The 20303-nt window shown below is 39.7% G+C and overlaps 1 protein-coding gene across 1 annotated transcript in view; it reads left to right on the top strand.

Annotated features, from left to right (window-relative positions):
- Positions 1-18861, top strand: part of LOC146472166 (uncharacterized) — a 128548-nt gene extending 109687 nt beyond the window's left edge. The window contains exons 3-7 of the mRNA XM_085119526.1: positions 1525-2755; positions 3193-3279; positions 3659-3769; positions 5376-8836; positions 15723-18861. Coding sequence (XP_084975652.1) covers positions 1525-2755; positions 3193-3279; positions 3659-3769; positions 5376-8836; positions 15723-17045 — 6213 coding nt within the window. The 3' untranslated portion in view covers positions 17046-18861. The remainder of the gene's footprint in view (positions 1-1524; positions 2756-3192; positions 3280-3658; positions 3770-5375; positions 8837-15722) is intronic.
- Positions 18862-20303: the final 1442 nt, after the last annotated feature.

Here is a 20303-nt window from a genome sequence, read left to right as displayed (position 1 = left end):
TTCTTTAGGTTTTTTTCGGGAGTTAAAAACTCCAATCCCAAAGAAAAAGTGGGAAGAGCTTCTTCATCAGCTGGTTCCCTTGTTGTCATCTGTAGTTAAACGTTTTGCTGAAGATTTCTCCCGTTTTTGAATGCAAAATCGAGAAAGTCGCTCACCGAGTTCTCGAGGCATTTGTTTGCTGACGTCATCAGTGGCACAATAGGAATATGAAGCACGCTCGCGCAATTGAATTTGATTGCACGAATTTACTAGCTATGTTATAATATATGTTTGATATAGTCATATTCATGTAGCATTCCTGATAAACAATTTTTTTTTCTGTTTTCAAAATTTACTTAGAAAGTGAGCTTTGATGTGGACGTCACTCACTCAATGTAACCACTTAGAAAAGTCCCATTGTTACCAATGGTTTTGGTTTTCCATAAAACCACCCTTTTATCCATACATATTAACCCCTTCATCTACTGATATTAATCAGTAGACACTTGGGAATCCATATTTTTGGGATTCCATACCTTAATACCTGGCATACCACAAAGGTTGCTAGTGAAATTACAGAAACCAATTACAGAGGCTGAGCAAAGTTAACTCATAATGTTGTAGCCTGTTCTACTTGTCAGTAGAAGTTTTGAGCCTTTGAAAGGATGTTAATAATAATAATAATAATAATTGATAATAATTTTTAATTCTCATATTGCGCACTTCTACATGAAATGATCAAGCTACAATAAGTTGTTTCCAATTTTACTTGAGACATAAGGAAAGACGGCTTCTTATTTTCAATCTACACTGTAAAGAACATTTTTGTTCTTCTGACCATGAAGTAAAGGAATTGGTTCTTCCATGTTGTGAAAGTCTGCGATGACATGGATCCCACCAAAAACGTCTTAGTTTCTAGTTTGTTATAACACTGACTAAATTGGGGTATGATTGTGAATAAAACCTTCGTACTGAACTGGTACATTCAACTTAGAGGATCCATACGTATGCAGTAAGATTAAATTAAGAAATATAGTTGACTATAAAAATTAGCCAAAAAACGGAATGACGCTTTGGTGTCATCTTGGCACCATTATTAAGTAAAGGATGTAACAGAAAAGATAATTTATACAGAAAGTAAAGGTGTGAAATAGAATAAGTTCAATTAAGACTAAAAGTAACTGTCTGGTGTTCATTCAGAGAGGTGCTATAAAGTGAGAGTTACTTTTAGTTACTTTAATTTGTCCTATTTCACACCTTTACTTTCTGTATAAATTGTCTTTTCTGTTACTTGTACATTCTTTACTTGATAATGGTGCCAAGATGACACTGAAACGTCGTTCCGTTTTTTTGCTAATTTTTATAGTCAACTATATGTATGCAGCCTTCTTAAAATTAATTCAATCCTCTCATTCTTTTAAAACTAGCGTGCTCAATAGATTTGACTCATTTTGGGCAGTACATCTGATAACTGTGTGGCCTTACCAACTCAACACGTGGTATTTCCTTATTTCCGTCATTAAATCGGTTACACATTTGTTTTAGGTCTCCCCACCTAGTATGTCAGCCTCTACATCACAGGAAGGCCTAGAAAGTGGATCAACTTTGGCTTCCAACAGGGCACTGAAAGTTACTCTACTCAGTAGTGAATGGCGATCTACAAAAGGAGGCTTGTCAACGATTAACAGAGAGCTTGCCATTCAGTTGGCAAAACACCACAATGTGGAGGTCAGTATGTATCTCCCTCAGTGCAGTGAAGAGGACAAAAGGGGCGCTGCTAGTCACAATGTCAATCTTATCGAGGCAGAGGAGATGCCTGGTTATGATCCAATTGACTGGCTGGCATCCATTCCAAAAGATCATGTCATGGATTGTGTGATAGGCCATGGAGTCCATCTTGGTCGTCAAGTGCCCCACATAAAACGTCTGCATTGTGATTGTAAATGGATTCAGGTTGTTCATACTGACCCTGAAGAACTTGGCATGTTCAAGAGCTATGCAGACCCCATTTCCACAGGTGAGAAAAAGCACCAGGCAGAGGTTAAACTCTGTGAATTAGCTGATCAAGTCGTTGCAGTTGGACCCAAGCTGGCTGAAGCTTTCTCTTGTTACCTCCGTTCCTGTGGAAAGGACCAAGATGTTCTCAATCTCACCCCAGGGGTCTTCTCTGAGTTTGCTGATGTGAAGCAAGCCACTGAAGAAAGAAGAACATTTCGTGTTTTAGTGTTTGGGCGTGGAGATAGCGACGACTTTCACTTGAAGGGATATGACATTGCTGCCAGGGCAATTGCTGAGCTGAAAGACGTGTCACAACCCTACAAACTTGTGTTTGTTGGTGCACCAAATGGAGAAGAAGAGAAAGTCAGAGAAATGTTACTCAAGGAAGGCATTGCTCCTACTCAACTAACTGTGCGTAGTTTTAAGGAAAGAGAGCAGCTAGCTCAACAGTTTTCCGAGGCAGATCTTGCTATTATGCCCTCAAGAACTGAAGGCTTTGGACTGGCTGCTCTTGAAGCTTTATCTGCTGGTCTTCCTGTGCTTGTCAGTGGTAACTCGGGTCTTGGAGAAGCTTTAAAGAAAGTGCTGCATGGTTCTTCCAGTGTCGTGAATTCGGAAGATCCTAAAGAGTGGGCCAAGGCAATCAGGGCTGTTTGTGATAAAGACAGGGATGTACGGCTTGGAGAGACCATAGATGTTTGTGGAAAATATGCACAGAAATACAGTTGGGAGGAACAGTGTGGCAGACTTGTAGAGAGGATGCTGAACATAACGCAAAGTAAGTTTCTCCTCTTGAAAATATTCTTCACTGTGCTGGAACCATTACAGAACTGTGATTAGTACATGGTGTTTAATATTTAATTGCATGTCCGCTGCTTTTTTTTTTCTTCTTTCTCAATAGTAGGTGGCCCAGTTCTGGAAGAAACCATCGTTTCGTTAGCTGCTTCGTTTAGTAAGAAGTCTATCATGTATCAGAAGATTTCTTGTTTCCAAACAGCAAAAGCTATGATCACAACAGTAAAATAATGTACCTGTAAATAATTGATACCAGTTTGTGTCCAAATTATGACAGGTAAAATAGATTCCACTGTTAGTGGATGTGTTGGTGTTTTTCCACTAAGGTAGTGGCACTGACAAGGTACTCTTGAGTTTGACTAGAAGGGGAAAAATAAAGATGGTTGGACCTATGTTTCTTTTTATCGTTTTCTCCCCCAGGGAGCTATGCCAGTGAGGAGGATGGAAGGCATATGGTAACCGTTGAGGCCAACAAGGACCCTTCACTTGTTATGGAGGTTCAACAAGGTACGATCGCATATCTTGTTAAATGTCTGCTAGGATGAACATGTTGTCTTCTTATTAGGTCATAGTTTATGGTAACATTGCACTATTTTTTACTTCCTTGAATAGTAAATTTGGTAATTATAGCTGAGGTGGCTTAAGGAAGGTACCTCCTGTTTGTGCGCATACATTCTGAGCATCTCAGGAATTTCCGATTAATTCGATTTCTTATGGACAGAGCCTCTCAATAAAATTGAATTTTTGGGAAAGTATGACCTGACCTGTGAAAACTGTGATTGGCTTTGTCGCTTGTAAGCAGAACAGCAGTTTTTCAGAAATTAATTTGTCTTTAGCAAGGAGTCACGCATCCCGTTAAAGAGAGCAATGTATTTTTTTCACCCAGGTTCATCTGAGGAGACAGATGCAGCAAAGGGCAAAAGACCATTATCTCCAAGCACAACATGCACTTCAACTCCAAAGCAGCCTAAACTGTCAACTAGTAAAGGTCTTACAGGTAATAATTCTGCATCGGCGGTATTTAATTCCTTAAAGCAAGGATCAGAAACTATGGAAGTACTACCAAAAGTCAGTTGTGCTTGTAGGCCTGGGAAAAGGAAGTGCATATCAATTCTGTCATTCAGTTCATGCCATTTGCTATTGTACATGTAGTTTGTTTGTTTATTTAAATCCACTGATCTTCAGGTTGCTATGGTGACTAGTCTCAAGAGTCCTTGTTAAATTGTGCTAGCTAACGTCCAGTCAAAATAAGTTCTTGCAAAATATTTATTTCTCCTCCTTGACAAGAAATAAGCCAGAAAAACTGAAGGTAACAAGAAAACCACCGCTAACCGGTACTTTTTTACATTACAATAGACATTCCAGAAAACACCAGACTGACAATAAATTGCAAACAGAGAACGATGTTTTTTGGTTTGCAAACATGTTTCATTACTTCAGTTGAAGATGTTGAAAATTGGTGCAGGCAGAGTCTACAACAGGAAAGCAATTCGAGGAGCCAGCAGTGCGACAAGCCGCTCAATCTTTCATGAGTGTCTCATAATGTGTCCCAGCACAGGTGCTCACGGACGCGCGTGGATATGCGGCGAGTGTTCTCACCAATATAGCTGGCATTACAGCCAATGCAAGTAAATTTGTAATAACGCGCGAGCAAAGTCCCGGATTGTGTAGCTTAAAGGCCCGTTTAAACGGTTTTAACATTCGCCCAACGTTTGTTTAACAATAGTTGAACGGAGTTGGGCTTATGTTGGATGAACGAAGCGTTCAAACGGCTTCAATACCATTCAACATTTTCAAGAACAAAGGAAATGTCGAATCCATGTTGAATTAAAGTTTAATCCAATTTAAATTTGATCCAACACACTTTCAACAAGCTTTCAACATTTTTTTGGCGCTTTCAAAAATGTTGAACGACCTGTTTAAACGCCCCCGACATTTGGTTCAACAACTGTGTTGAACGCATGTTGAAGCAAATGTTGAAACCGTTTAAATAGGCCTTCAAACACAACAAACTTTCTTGATGTTGACAGAAGCGCAATATCGCCAAACTAGGGGCCTTAACTTGGGCCCCTTTTGTTAGTTAGATGGTGCCTCCGTGTGTTTCACGCTGCGTCCCTGTCGGATTGTTTTAATGTTGTACATTCTGTCTACACTTCTTTGCAACTCAAAATGAAGGAAGCAATGCACATTTAGTGGGTAATGCGTATTCTTAATCAACACGTTAGACGTGCTAATCTGTCGTTGTCCGTGTTACACCTCTTTCCTTATGTATCGTTATTGTAACTGAGGATGGCATTTGACTGACATGCCGAAACATGGTCTGCAAACTGAAAAACGTCGTTCTCTCTTTACAATAGACATTAAACGAGTTTAAAAAATCTAGTTAACTTTTTCCTTTTTATATGGAATGTATAGTCAGCAAAACTGCAGGCTTTTGGGACGGGAGTGGGTTGGTGTACTAACGAGGAATGATGCAACAATTGGAACTAAAAATATCTTAACTTAGGGTTTGTGATAATTTTGTCTTGTCTTGGCAAAAATCCTTATTTAAGCGACTAAGACCTGAGGATCAGCTGAAAGAAACAATTGTCACTTTTTTGTAGGTACCGACAACTCAGTTGTTATGAAGTTGCTCAGAGCAGAGTACAATAGACGCGCTCACTTAAGGCCGCTTCTTTGGGACAACACTATTCAATTACCTCTTGAAGACGTCTACACAAGATTGAAAATAATTTCAAGAGCAAAAGCAGGCGTTGGAACGGAAGGTGATGAGGTGAACGTGTATGACATCTTTAGGGCTCTCAACAAAGGTGAAGATGTCATGACGCTTGTTGAGGGAAGTCCCGGAATTGGTAAAACGACTTTTTGCCTTAAACTTGCTCATGACTGGGCAAATAAGAACACTGAAACAACGTTTACGTCTCCCAGTTTTGAATTTGTGCTGTTGTTAAAATGCCGAGACATCGATGAAGATATCACGGAAGCCATCATTGAACAACTTTTTCCGAACGATATCGAGGAAAATACCAAAGAAAAGCTGCTGGAATTTTTGAGGGACATTCATAACCAGGAGAGAATTTTAATAATTTTGGACGGTCTTGACGAGCTTCCCGAAAAATCAAAGCATTACGTGGATAAACTGCTTCACAGAAGAATTCTTCCATTTTGTTATGTCCTGGCCACTTGTCGACAAGAGAGAGGAATTGACGTCAGAAAGGAGTTTGTTTTTGACATTCTCTTACAGATCGAAGGATTCACCGAAAGCGATGCTTTTGAGTATATCAGGAAACATTTTAAGAGTGTTGATCCAGTGCATTCTGCAAAAGGAGAGGGACTCAGAGAAGAAATAAAAGCAAACACTTTATTACATGCCCTCCGAAACAATCCACTAAATCTACTTCTCCTGTGTGTTATTTATGAAGACTATGCAGGAAAACTCCCATCTTCCCGTACTGAGCTTTACCAAATCATTGTACGGTGCCTTTTGAGAAGATATTGTACAAAACAGGGTCGGAAGGCCCATGAAGACGACAGAGATTTGGAGAAAGAATTTGAAAAGGACATCCTTGCACTTGGAAAGCTAGCTTGGAAATGCCTGCTGAAAGATCGTCATAGTTTTCGTGAAGACGAATTGAAAGAATTGGAAAGGAAAAATGACAAGTTGGTAGCTCGTGAACTAGGTTTTCTTTACAAGGAGGAAAGTTTGAAGAGATTAAATCCACAACATGAATACTGCTTTCTTCATAAGTCTTTTCAAGAGTACTTAGCTGCATCATATATTGCGCACAAGTTACGAGAAAACGAGTTTAATGTGTTTGAGCTTTTAGACTTTGACGATTTGGTAGGAAAATATCCACAAGTATTTCTATTTGTAGCTGGTATGCTTGGTGAGGAAGCAAATATTCTATTCAATCAGATTGGCGAGAAGCTTTGCAGCTATGAATGGGTCGGCTGGCCCAATGTCAGTTATCAGGAAGCAACTTTCTTCATTGAGAGCTTTGTTGAAAGTGGAAATGCTGAGCGAATGGCGTCTACTCTTTGTTCTTTCATACCTTTTCCACTGAAGATCTCGATTTACCGTGATGACGATTTACCTTACCACGAAGAAGAGTATCACTGGAATTGCCGGCACTTTGTTAATGTTCTGAAGGCCTGCCAAAGCTTTTCAACTTTACAACAGCCCGTCAAAATTATTTTGACTGGCTCAAGCCATCTTCACGAGAACGAAATGGCAACTGTCGAAGATCTCCTCATATCCTGCTCGCACGTCACGACTCTAAGCTTCTCTGATATTGAGTTGACAACAAAAGTAGCCAATGTTCTGTTTGATGGGTTAGCTGCAAACCCCAGTTTACTGGAGTTTATCCTCACAGTGTCAAACGACATACCTCGTGATGCGGCTGCTATCATTGGTAAAGGTTTAGCTGCAAGCAAGACCTTAAGAACAGTGACATTTGCATTGTCGGAAGAGTGGCGTGAGGCTTGGGCTTCTGCTCTTGAAGAAGGATTATCTGCTGGTACACCACTTACGTCTGTTATTTTAAAGATTTATGGTCCAATGAGTGAAACTGCAATAGAGGCCTTAGAAAAGCTTTTTACAAACAAATCCTTAACTTCTCTCTCTCTAATTATTTGTGGTGACATGCAGGATTCGTTATCTGCTGCAGTTTGTAAGGGACTTGAAGGTCCAACCTTTTTAAACTCTCTTGATCTTCGAATCAATGGAAATCTGAGTATTTCTGGTGCCAGTTTGTTAGAAAGAGGACTTATAAAAAATCGTTCATTGAATTTTTTCAGAGCGTTCGTCTATGGACAGGACCCTGAAAACTGGCACACCGTTTTGAAGAATCTGCGTTTCTCAAAGAAGGCACCAGTTGTCCTTGAGTTTCACCCAGACACTGGCAGCAAAGTTAAGGCCAATCATGTGGCCTCTTTACGTCCTGTTGTCCTTACGAATGAGCTAAGGCCAAAACAACACTTGACTGTCAACCTTTGGGGCGAGTTGAGTTTAGAAGGGAGTGAAGATCTATGTGATTTATTGGCACGATTCTCGCTGTGTAGTCTGAGTTTAAGTGTCCACGGCAGATTAACTGATGGTTTTGCTGATTGTATAGCGAGATGTTTTGAGCCACCCAAGGCTCTGTCTTGCCTTACTTTGAACATAATGGGGGATGTGAGCTTAAGGGAAAATGATGTCCTTCGAGAAATGTCACAAAACAATCCCGCAGTTTCCTTAAGTGTGAACGACTCGCGTGTAGTTTCAGATGAATTGTTTAGTGGTCTAGATTGCTCTATCAGTAATTGTTCTCCAGTTAAAGACAGTGGAAAAAATCAGCTCAGTCTTAAAATCAACCATTACGAGAGCGAAGACTGGAAATATTTTCTTTGTAGAGTTTTGACACAAGACGCACCGCTAACTTCGCTTAATCTTACAATCAACAACTTCAGACATGCGTATTTCCCTTCGCAGGATAATCTCGTAGACCTGTGGGACCGTTGGGAACACGATCTGGACGATGCCTTGGCTGATACATCGGTTTCTGCATTAAGTCTGACAATCAACAACTATAGCAGCTTTTACCAAGAGTGGGGAGCAGACCTTTTTAATCGTTTGGAGAACAATTCATCGTTACGTGTACTTACTCTGACCATTAACAACTTCGAAGACCTTGGAGAAGTCACCTTACACGAATACGGTTTAGAGGAAGGTTTAGCAGCAAACAAGTCACTGACTACACTCACGCTGACAGTGAATCAGTACAGTGTCCTAGATTACAAGTGGCTGGGCTGCCTGATTGGTGGTTTGCAGCACAACACATCAATAACGACATTCAATCTGACTATCAACGTCTGTAATGGAGTAAGCGAAGACTGGTTAACCAAACTTTGTAGCATTTTGACTCAAAGCGACTCGTTGAAAACATTGAGATTACAAGTGAGTGACCATTGTGCAACAAGTGCAGGCCATATTTACGACCTCAGTAAGCTTTCGTTAACAAGCAACTCACTGTCCTCGATTGATTTAACGGTAAGTTTTTATGGAATGACAGAAGGTTCATCGAATTAAGACCATCAATGAGAAGCACTGGGCGTATTCTATAGTGCTACACTGGGAGGTTTCCACAAGTTAAGATGTTTTGGCGCAGAGAACTTCCACGGGTAGGTCAAAAGTAATGGAGAAAATTTTGTCAAACAGCTACTGTTCCACTGCAGAGAAATTAACGTCTGGATTACAAGCGGCCGTTGACAAGTTTAGCGCTCTGTATAAGGCTTTGTATTGGGAATAACATTTTGAACTTATGGAGCTCATTTTGAAGTACCATTCAGTAATCATATAGTCTCCTCCGCAACCGTTCTCAGTGTCGTCACGCAACGCTTCTTTTGGGGGGAGGAGCGTTGCGTGACGACACTAAGAACGGTTGCGTAGGAGACTAGTAATCATACTCCCCTTCAGTAAATTTTTGTGTTCTGGGGGCTTATTCCACCGTTTTGAGCTTTCTTTAAGACCAGTTGCTTCTTTCGTTAGTTTCTTTTAAGGTGGCCCACTTCTCTTTAGTGGCTCGTTGGTAACATTTTTGATTCGAACTTTTTAGTAGGAAACATTCAACTGATTTCATTGAGTTTTGGCACCCTCATCAAGAAACGTTTGATCTCTAAGAAGATTTTATTTATTTTGTAGTAGCAGTTGAAATTTTTGAGAACTCAGGTGTTTTTGAAAACCTTACTTTAAAAAAAAAAAGTCCACAATTTTTTGGAATTCGAAGACAGATTTTTTTGTCTCATTTCACCAAGTACTGAAGCCTTCAAGCACTTAAGTTTTACATCTGCAAGTTTCGTGGAAATCATAACCATACAACTCGCCTCGCAAAAAGATGGTTAAATTTGCTTGAAATTGCTATGTTCTTGCATTTAACTTCTTGCATTTAACTAAGCTGACACACATGTTGTGGAACAGTGCAGCCAAACTATCTCTCATCTGAAAGGCTAATGTCACCCAGAGCTTTAGTAAAAGAAACAAACCAATCAGAAACCAAAAGGCGACCACAGCTGGCACTAGTAGAACTGGCATGGTTTTAGATCGCATGCTTACTGTATCTTATATTCATCAGAATTTATTTGTATTTGTCTTTTGATTTCCCAAACATTCTTTGTATAACAGACGTTGGCGTTTACGTAAAACTTTTACCAGTTTGCAAAATAAAGCTGCTTAGCCGAGTACTTCCAACCATTCGCTTTCAACTGCGGCGGAAAACTTTCGGCTCTGCTGTCGCATTCCCCACGAGCAGTTTGCCACTTGGACACTGAACGAGTCATCGTATATGAATATTTATTTCCCAAAAGGTGAATTATACCTTTTCTTCCTTAAGAGGCAAACCATTCGTGGTAAATGTGGCAGCAAAATCAGAAGTCCAGAATATATTATCAAGCAAAATGGTTTTTATTGCAGTTGAAAAGCAGTCAGTTAGAAGGATTCGATAAAGCAGCTTTAGTTCTGCGAGAAAAGGAAGCGTGCGGTACCAAAAACTGGTAAGGATGGGTGGGGGGGGGGGGTACTTAACCCATGTTTGGGTATAGGGGTGCCGCTAGGGGCTAGAAACCCTGATCCTTTTTAGGACAAAACTAACCTGGAAAATCTACCAACAAAATTGTGAGACAAGTTGCAAGAAAAATTGCCCATTGTAACAGCGCCTTTAAAACTTGAGAGCTCTGAGGCTTATTTTTATTTTTATTTTTTTTTTTTAGGTTTATTTGATGAAATGAAAAAAATCTGTCGTTGGATTTCAGAGTTATTCTGATTTTTTTGTAAAAACAGGGTTTTAAAAATATGATATCTCAAACGTTTTAGAGCCACGGCAAAGTAGAAACCATTTTCTTATAGTTAAAACATTCTTTATTTAGGGTGCCAAAACTCAAAGAAATCGGTGAAATCTTCCTGCGAAAAAGCGCGATTCGAAAACGCCACCAACGCACCAAAAAGCTTTCTGTATGTTAGTCCTCATACAAAGCCTTACAGAACGCTTAAGGACGGTGCATTCTTTTACTGCGCATACGTTCTGCGCATCTCGAGATACTCGAGTTTCCTATTATGGTGGCTACTAATACAGGGATATTTTTGCGCGGTTTAAAACTATGCGGACAAAGCACAACTTAGCAAGTGCTCTTGGTATCCATAACGAAAATTGGGGGTAATCATGAATTTTTCAGAAATAGTTAATCTTCAATTTGGGATAAAATGCCATAAATTGCTTTGTATTTTAGCACTCTTTAGAATTATTGTTGCTTAATTATCTCTAAGAAATGCGTGGTTACCCCCGATTTTCTTTCTGGATTATAGTCATAAACTGCGCAAAAATACTTCTGTATTAGTAGTTACCGTCCTTAAGGCCGCATGTAACTTTGTACTGCTTGCACTCAAAGGTGACGATTCTGTGTTCGCAGCTAACTTGCGTTTTAGCAGCACACACGGGTGAAGCTATATCGCATACATAAGCCTGTGTTGTTGTTATGCTCTTACGTCTTATGCTTTCTTGGCATGCGTCAACCTGTCTTGTTCATTGTTAAAAATTAGGTTAGCCGTTGGGTTGGTTTGGGGCTCTTTCCATTCAGCCAAACGTTCATGTTTGAAAGGCTGGAAAAATTAGATGCTGATTGGAGCAGCATTTTCCGTATCCATTCACGAGTTTCGTGCGTAACCAATCAGCGTACGTCGGAGAAAGCGGACTGCCCGAGTAGTAATTGCCGAATGTAACGGAAGTTTCTGGCTCCGATTATCCGGAAAATTAGGGAAACTTCGCGACGTGTACCCGAATTTCCGTAATTTTATTCCAGAAAATTTCAGTTCCATTCGATTCCTCGCCCAAATGTTTAGCGTCCCTAGTCTTCTCTTGGCTTTAAATTTATTGGCCACATTTATATTCTTGCGACTCAACATTTAAACAAAGCTTCTTTTTTAAGGGAAAGTCAAAAGTAGTATACACTGAAATACTCTGACGTGAAGATGAGCTGTTTTTGTAGCTCTGTTACTAAAATCAATATAGGCTGCATGCAGGAGTTTTGTAAGAAAAAAATCTCGTTGATATCTTCAGTCATTACCTTACTTTCCAGCGTAAATGAGAATATATTTTTTTCCATTCGTTGCAAACTTGAAACTCGTTGGTAGATTAAAAAAAAGGAATTTACGTGTTATTGCAAGAAGAAATGGGAATTTGCGCCAATCTCTGTCCCAACCAGTTGAATTACCGCAGAAAGACGTCCGTTTGGTCCGGAAAATCTCCGCTTGATCCGCGCATTTCGACCGTTAAACCGAAAATTTTGGCCGAATGGAAACCCCCCCAACTCCTCTTTTCCCTTTCGGAGGGGAGCGTCGGAAATTCCATACCTTTGTCATTTCACCACTTTCCAGCCTCTAAACAGGGACAGCCGTGCGGCGTTATAAACAGAAAACGCCATCTCTTTCGCTTGGTATGACAAAAACCTTACCGTCAAGCGTGGTTTTCATTAGGACATAAGCATAAGCACAAACACCGCTTAAGCAAGTGAGAACACCTTGTGACATAAGAATAAGCACAAGAGGAACGAACACGCTCTTTCTTCTTGTCCTTATGCTTATCTTTATGTCGCAGTTTTTACTAACAAGAATGGGAACGACATAAGCACAAGCACAAGGCAGTTGGCTTTTTTATTCGCCATCTTGTTCATCATCGAGGGGAGCTTGTATCGAGAATTCTGTGAAGAAATGGTTTTCTGTGCGTGCGTCTGTCCTTATGCTTAGGTACTCACTTGTATATCTGTATGCTTATGGTTTTGTCTTAGTGAAAACCAGGTCTTATTCAGAGGTGACCCCAAACATCCGGGTTTGCGCATGTCTTAGATTTAAGTATCACACGATCATATTACACCAGTTTAGTTCGTAGAATGTTAATATCATTTTACATTGGTAAGCAAGACGAAGAAGTTGGAGCTCCGGAAACGTGAGTTTCTGGAGTTTCTTTCTGAGCTTCTAGTTTTTTGGGCTTGTACCCCAGTGGTAACAGGAGCCTCTATCTGCATTAACTCCTCGAGTCAATCCATTCCCTAGTACATGGATAGCACATCTATGTTTTAGAACTGCTTTTCCCGCCAAAAGGAATGACGTATGACAATTCAATTGTTATCACTTTTCTTTGATTGGGTAGCTAAACTTTGGGCGGTCCAAAGGTCCCTTGAGACTCGTTCTAAAAATTAACGTACTTGGGAAAGGGTTGACTATAACGATTAATATGAGAGATAAAGGCTCCAGGTCATAAGCGTTCGAACATTGTCATTATTCGTCCTACTGTAGGTACTGTTTGTTGCTAAAGCATTCTTTGAAATTTCGATTTATTTAAGGCCTGAAAACGCACGTGAAATCGAAGAGACTTGGCTTATCCAAGAGTAGGCTTATAAAGTTGTATTCTGTATGAAGTAAGGGCCATAACGCTTTTAGTGTCAACTGAAACTTTGTTCCTCGTGAAACCTTTCACAACCAAAGTAACTAAAAATCAAATGTGGTAAGAAGCCTAATTTGGTTTTTGTGAAGAAACAAAGCGAATGTGAGACATAGCTAATCCAAGAGTAGCCTTGTAAAGTTGTATTCTTTATAAACGTTTTTTAATAGATTTTTAATAATGTACAGTGTCAGTACATAAATTCCTGTTAAACCATTGAGGGCCACAGCGTTTTTAGTGTCAGTGGACACCATGTCCCTCGTTAGCCAGAATAACTGAAAAACAAATGTGGATAAGAAGCCTCATTTGATTTTTGTGAAGAAACAAAGCGAGCGTGAAATCGCAGAGACATAGCTCATCCAAAAGTAGCCTTATGAAGTTGTGTTCTGTATAAATTTTTGTGTAGATTTTTAATTAAGTACAATGTCGGTACATATATTCCCTGTTAAACCGTTGAGGGCCACAGCGGTTTGAGTGTAAACTGACACTTTGTCCCTCGTTACACCTTTTTGAAAACCAAATGGAAATTAAATGTGGGTAAGAAGCCTAATTTGGTTTTTGTAAGGACACAAAAATAACGTGCATTCGCAAAGACGTGAAGAGTATCCTTGTAAAGTTGTATTCTGTATTAAGTAAGGGCGACAACGCTTTTAGTGTCAACTGACACTTTGGTCCTCGTTAAATCTTTCACGACAAAAGTAACTAAAAATCAAATGTGGGTAAGAAGCCTAATTTGGTTTTTGTAATGAAGCAAAACGAACGTGAAATCGCAGAGATGGCGTATGCAAGAGAAGCCTTGTAAAGTTATATTGTGTATAAATTTTTGTATAGATTTTTCTATTATTTACAATGTCATATATTGCTGTTAAACCATTGAGGGCCACAGCGTTTTTCGTGTCAATTGACACTTTGTCCCTCGTTACATGTAAACCTTTCATAGCCAAAGTAACCGAAAATCAAATGTGGGTAAGAAGCCTAATTTGTTTTTTTTATTTATAAAGATACAAGAAATCAAAAGCATTAAAGGAAATTACTCAAACAGCTTCACCATTCTTCCACAGGAAAGTACCGCTGTAAAGCTTTCATTTGAATGCCACCACTTGACAAAAAGACTGAATTAGACAAATGCAATACGTAACTGATGATTTTTGCAGTTAGCGATAGCGGGTTATTTACTGAAAGTATGTTGGGTGGCTTTTCAACGCAGAAGTCACGAGTCTGGACGAGCTTTTGAGACTTAAGTGGTGTAAAGAGCGGTTGTCATTCGAGTGTTGAAAAACCAAAAACCCTAATTTATTGCTCTGGCCAATCACAGTAGACGAAAACAACATTTAACCAATCAGAATTCGAAGCAAATACATGTTACCGGCGTCAAGCGCGGGAAAACGAGTGCGAACAAGTTCACGATTGGTTTTGGTTTTTCTTCTCATTGGTTGAGCAAGTGGCGATTTCTGATAACCAATCAGAGCGCAGTAAAGCAAAGCCACTGCAGACACGAAATTCCTTTCAACACTCAACTGAAAGCCGCTCTACAAACAAAAATAATTTAGGTATTTACCATAATGCAACAAATGTTGCTGCCCTTATAATTTCATGGTTTAGAATAGACGTTGAAGTTTTTCTAATATAAATTCAAACGAATTGCGATGGGTAGCGTCATTGCCATGTTTTACTTAGCCGCAAGGAACATTTTTTAACAGACCTGTACAGATTATTTTTTGAGCCGGTATTGTGTAAAACTTCTTAGAATATGTACACTTGTTGTAACAATTTCCATAAAATAAACTTTTCTGGTAATAATCAGTGTTGTTTCCTTTCATACCAACGAATAGGCCGTTTACACATGCGAATTTAGATGCGATTTCGGTAGCGAATGCTTGCAATGTGTAATTTGAGCGCTATTCTGTCCAGACCACGAGTGAACACGCGTGGACACACGGGACTTGATTCGCTCGCGCGCGTTTTCTTCCTCCCACCACCCAGTTACATGTATTTGCTATGTATCGGTCTATCCTTTTTACTTTATTTTTCAGTAAAAACTACAATAATTTAAAATCGATATTTTTGCTCAGGGCATCGACTGCTCATCGAGAGAGCTTATTACGTAAGGCTTCGCCACTTGCTACCAGCAAGACACATCGCACAGTGTTATAATTTAAGGAAGCAACGAACGTTTAACCCTCCGATCTGTCGCACTAATCGTTTCAAGGGTACTTTCATTCCCGCAATATCAGTCAAGTGTAGCTGGAGTCTGTTATGCTTGAGTTTTTCTTCAATCAGTTTTTTTAACCTTTTGCAAAATTTTCCATCCAAATCATTAATCTTTGGTAGAAATTTTTGTATTTTAGCCCGTGTATAGAGCGCTTTTCAATTGAGTGTCGAAAGTAATTGCCCGTATGCTTTGATTTTGCATTACTACGCTCTGTGATAAGTTGACAAAACTCGCGCCACTTACTCAACCAATATGAGTATTCCTGGTGCCAGTTCGTTAGAAAGAGGTCTTCAAAAAAACGGTCATTGAATTGTTTTAGAGCGTTCGTCTATGGACAGGACCCTGAAAACTGGCACATCGTTTTGAAGAATCTGCGTTTCTCAAAGAAGGCACCAGTTGTCCTTGAGTTTCACCCAGACACTGGCAGCAAAGTGACAGCCAGTCATGTGGCCTCTTTATGTCCTGTTATCCTTGCGAATGAGCTAATTCTCAAACATCACTTGACCGTAAACCTTTGGGGTGAGTTGTGTTATGAAGGGAGTGAAGGTTTATGTGATTTATTGGCACAATTCCCGCTGTCTAGTCTGACCTTAAATGTCCACGGCAGATTTATTGATGATTTTGCTGATTGCATAGCGAGACTTTTTAAGCCACCCAAGGCTCTGTTTTTCCTTAATTTGAACATCTGGGGCGAGGTGAGCTCAAATGGAAAGGATATCCTTCAAGAAATGTCACAAAACAACCCGGCAGTAATACTAAATTTTCCCGACCCCGACTCGTGTGTAGTTTCAGATGAATTGTTTAGTGGTCTAGATTGCTCTGTCAATAATTCTTCTCCAGTTAAAGACAGCGGAAGAAATGAGCTCAGTCTTAAAATCAACTATTACGAGTTCGCAGACTGGAAAGGTTGTTTTCGTGATATTCTGGCTCAAAAGGCATCGCTGACTTCGCTCAATCTTACAGTCAACAACTTCAGTGTCGCGCCTCCCTCGCTGGACGAGATGAAATTCCTGAGGGATCCTCGGGAACACAGTCTAGCCGGTGCCTTGGCTTATACATCGATTTCTTCATTAAGTCTGATAATCAACAACTATAGTAGCTTTTTCCAAGGATGGGAACTAGACCTTTGTCATAGTTTGAAGAACAATACGTCGTCGCGGTTACGTGAACTTTCTCTGACCATTAACAACTTTGAGGACCACAGGGAAGTCTTCTCATTCAAACCTGGTTTTAAGAAAGCTTTAGCAACAAACAAGTCACTAACTACACTCACTCTGACGGTGAATCAGTACAGTGGCTTTGACAAGTGGCTGTGCTGCTTGGTTAGTGGTTTGGCGCACAGCACATCAATAACGACCTTCAATCTGACGGTCAACATCTGTAATGAAGTAAGCGAAAACTGGTTGCCCGAACTTTGTAGCATTTTGACTCAAAGCGACTCGTTGAAAACATTAAGATTACAAGTGAATGACCATTGTGCAACAAGTGAAGGCCATACTTACGACCTCAGTAAGCTTTCGTTAAGAAGCAAATCATTGTCTTCGATTGATTTAACAGTAAGCTTCTATGGAATGAAAGAAAGTTCATCGAATTAAGACCATCAATAAGAAGCACTGGGCTTATTGTAGAGTGCGAGACTGTGGGGTTTCCACAAGTGAAGATGTTTTGGCGCAGAAAACTTTCACGGGTAGGTCAAAAGTAATGCAGAAAGTTTTGTCAAACAGCTACTGTTTCTACTACAGAGAAATTAACGTCTGGATTACAAGCGGCCGTTGACAAGTTTAGCGCTCTGTATAACTGAGGCTTTGTATTGGGAATAACATTTTGAACTTATGGAGCTCATCTAGAAGTGCCATTCAGTAAACATGCTCTCCTTCAGTAAATTATTGTGCTCTGGGGGCTTATTCCACCGTTTTGAGCTTTCTTTAAGACCAGTTATTTCTTTCGTTAGTTTTATTTAAGGTGGCCCGCTTCCATTTTTTGGGTCGTTGGTAACATTTTTTAATTGAATCTTTTAGTCGGAAAGATTCGACTGATTTCATTGAGTTTCGGCACCCTCAATAAGAACTGTTTGAACTCTGAGCAGATTTTATTCATTTTGTAATAATAGTCGAAATTTTTGAGAATTCAGGTTTTTTTCTTGAAACCCTTTTTTTTTTTTCAAAAAAATATATATATGCACACAATTTTGTAATTCGAAGACAGATTTTTTGTCTTATTTCATCAAATACTGAATTCTTCAACCTCTTAATTTTCACATCTGCAAGTTTCGTGGAAATAGTGACATTACAACTCGCTACGCAAAAGTTGGTTAAATTTACTTTGACATTGCTATGTTAATGCATTTAACTAAGCTGACACACATGTTGTGGAACAGTGCAAACGGACTATCTCTCATCTGAAAGGCTAATGTCACCCAGAGCTTTAGTAAAAAAAAACAAAGCAATCCGAAACCAAAAGGCGACCACAGCTGGCACCAGAAGAACTGGCAAGGTTTTAGATCGCATGTTTGCTGTATCATATATTCATCAGAATTATGGCGTATTTGTCTTTTAATTTCCCAAACATTCTGAGTATTACAGATGCATTAGCATAATATTTTTAGAGTAAAGGTACCCGGCATCTTTCTGCGTAGCGAGTTGTATATTCATGATTGCCTTAAGGCGCTGTTGCACTAGGCAATTTTTCTTGCAACTTGTCTCGCAATCTTGTTGCGCCGTTGTGACACAAGTTGCACGGATCGTTGCCTAGTGTAACATGCCCTGAAATGAACATGTCCCGCATTTTTTTTGTTGCAGTCGCCGTCGCACTTAGTAGAACGGACTCCTACTTCTCCAAACCATTGCGACAACAAAAAAATTACGAGACATGTTCGTCTCAGGGCATGTTACAGTAGGCAACAATTCGTGTAATAATAATAACTTGTGTCGCAACAAAATTGCGAGACAAGTTGTAAAATAAATTGCCCAGGGTAAGAGCGCCTTTAAAACTTGAGAGCTCTGAGGCTTATTTGATAAAATAAGGAAAACATCTGTCATTGGATTTCAGAGTTATTCTTATTTTTTGTAAAAGCAGGCTTTAAAAAATGTGATATCTCGAATGTTTTACAGCCACAACAAAGTAAAACGATTTTCTTAAAGTTCAAACATTTTTCATTTAGTGTGCGAAAACTCAAAGAAATGGGTTTAATCTTCCTGCGAAAAAGCGCGATTCAAAAACGCTACCAACGCGCCGATAAAAAGGAATGGGCACCTTAAAGGGGCAGTGTCACTATGAATAACCGAAAAACGTATTTGTTTCAATGGAAGCGTTAAAATAGTGGTTGATTTTTTGTTAACAATTACCCTACTAGTGCACAGAAACAACTATCAATTATGTTTGGCTGCGGATAGCTAGGATGGAAGTGGATTGTAGTTTTTTTTTTTTTTCCAATGTCGTTCTGTGTACTTTAGAGAAGTCACCAAACGTTGATTATGGTTTGTTCATCCTACGAGAAAAACCTTAATATTTTCTTCCTGATGTTGTAAGAGCAATTTCATGTTGCAAAACAGGTTCTTTGTCAAATATTTGAGCCGTTTCACTTTGACCAAAATGCAAAATCGCTGTGACAGTGCCCCGTTAATGTCCAAAAGCTTCGAGTTTTTATTCCTCATACAAACTTTTTTTACAGAGCGCTTAAGGCCGCTTGTAACTTAGTACCGCTTGCACTCGAAGGTGACGTCCCGACTCTGTGCTCGCACGCAAGCCTGTCTTGTGGTTGTGCTCTAAAGTCTTATGCTTTCTTCGCATGCGTCAACCTGTCTTTCTAATAGTTAATCCTAGGTCAGCCGTTGGGTGGTTTGGGGCGCTTTCTAGTCAGCCAAACGTTCCTGTTTGAAGTCTGGAAAAAAATAGATGCTGATTGGAACGGCATTTTCTGCTCCATTCACGAGTTTCGCGTGTGACCAATCAGCTGACGTCAGAGAAAGTGGTCCCGAGTAGGAATTGCTGAATGGAACGGAAGTTTCTGGCTCCGATTGTCCGGAAAATGAGGGAAACTTCACGACGTGTACCCGAATTTCCGTAATTTTATTCCGGAAAATTTCAGTTCCATTCGATTCCCCGCCCAAATGTTTAGCGTCCCTAGTCTTGACTTTAAATTTATTGGCCACTTTTATATTCTCGCCACTCAACATTTAAACAAACCTTCGCTTTTTAAAGGGAAAGTCAAAAGTAGTATACACTAAAATACTCTGACGTGAAGATGAGCTGTTTTTGTAGCTCTGTTACTAAAATCAATATAGGGTACATGCAGGAGTTTAGTAAGAAAAAAATCTTGTTGTAATCTTCAGTCATTACTTTACTTTCCAAAGTAAATGAAAATATTTTTCCATTAGTTGCAAACTTGAACCTGATTGGCAGATAAAAAAACTTACATGATAGTGCAAGAAGAAATGGGAATTTTTCGCAATTGGAAAGGTAATCCTGTTCCAACCGGTTGAAAGACGTTCGTTTGGTCCGGAAAATCTCCGTTTGATTCGGAAAATCTCCATTTTGTCGGCGCATTTCGACCATTGAACCGAACATTTTAGCTGAATGGAAAGCGTCCCAACTCCTCTTTTGCCGTTCGGAACGGAACATCGGAAATTCCATAACTTTGCCACTTTTCCAGTTTCCAGCCTCCGAACAGGGACAGTCGTGCGGCATTGTAAACAGAAAACACTATTTCTTTCGCTTGGTATGAGAAAAACCTTACCGTCAAGCGTGGTTTTCATTAGGACATAAGCATAAGCACAAACACCGCTTAAGCAAATGAGAATACCTGCGACATCAGCATAAGCACAAGAGGAATGCACCACCCCACCTTCCTTTCT

Source organism: Pavona decussata, unplaced genomic scaffold (genome assembly GCF_977016875.1).
Source record: "Pavona decussata unplaced genomic scaffold, jaPavDecu1.1 SCAFFOLD_100, whole genome shotgun sequence".
Classification (NCBI taxonomy): domain Eukaryota; kingdom Metazoa; phylum Cnidaria; class Anthozoa; order Scleractinia; family Agariciidae; genus Pavona; species Pavona decussata.
Note: the sequence above shows the minus strand (reverse complement) of the source record. Positions and strands in the feature narration are given on the sequence as shown.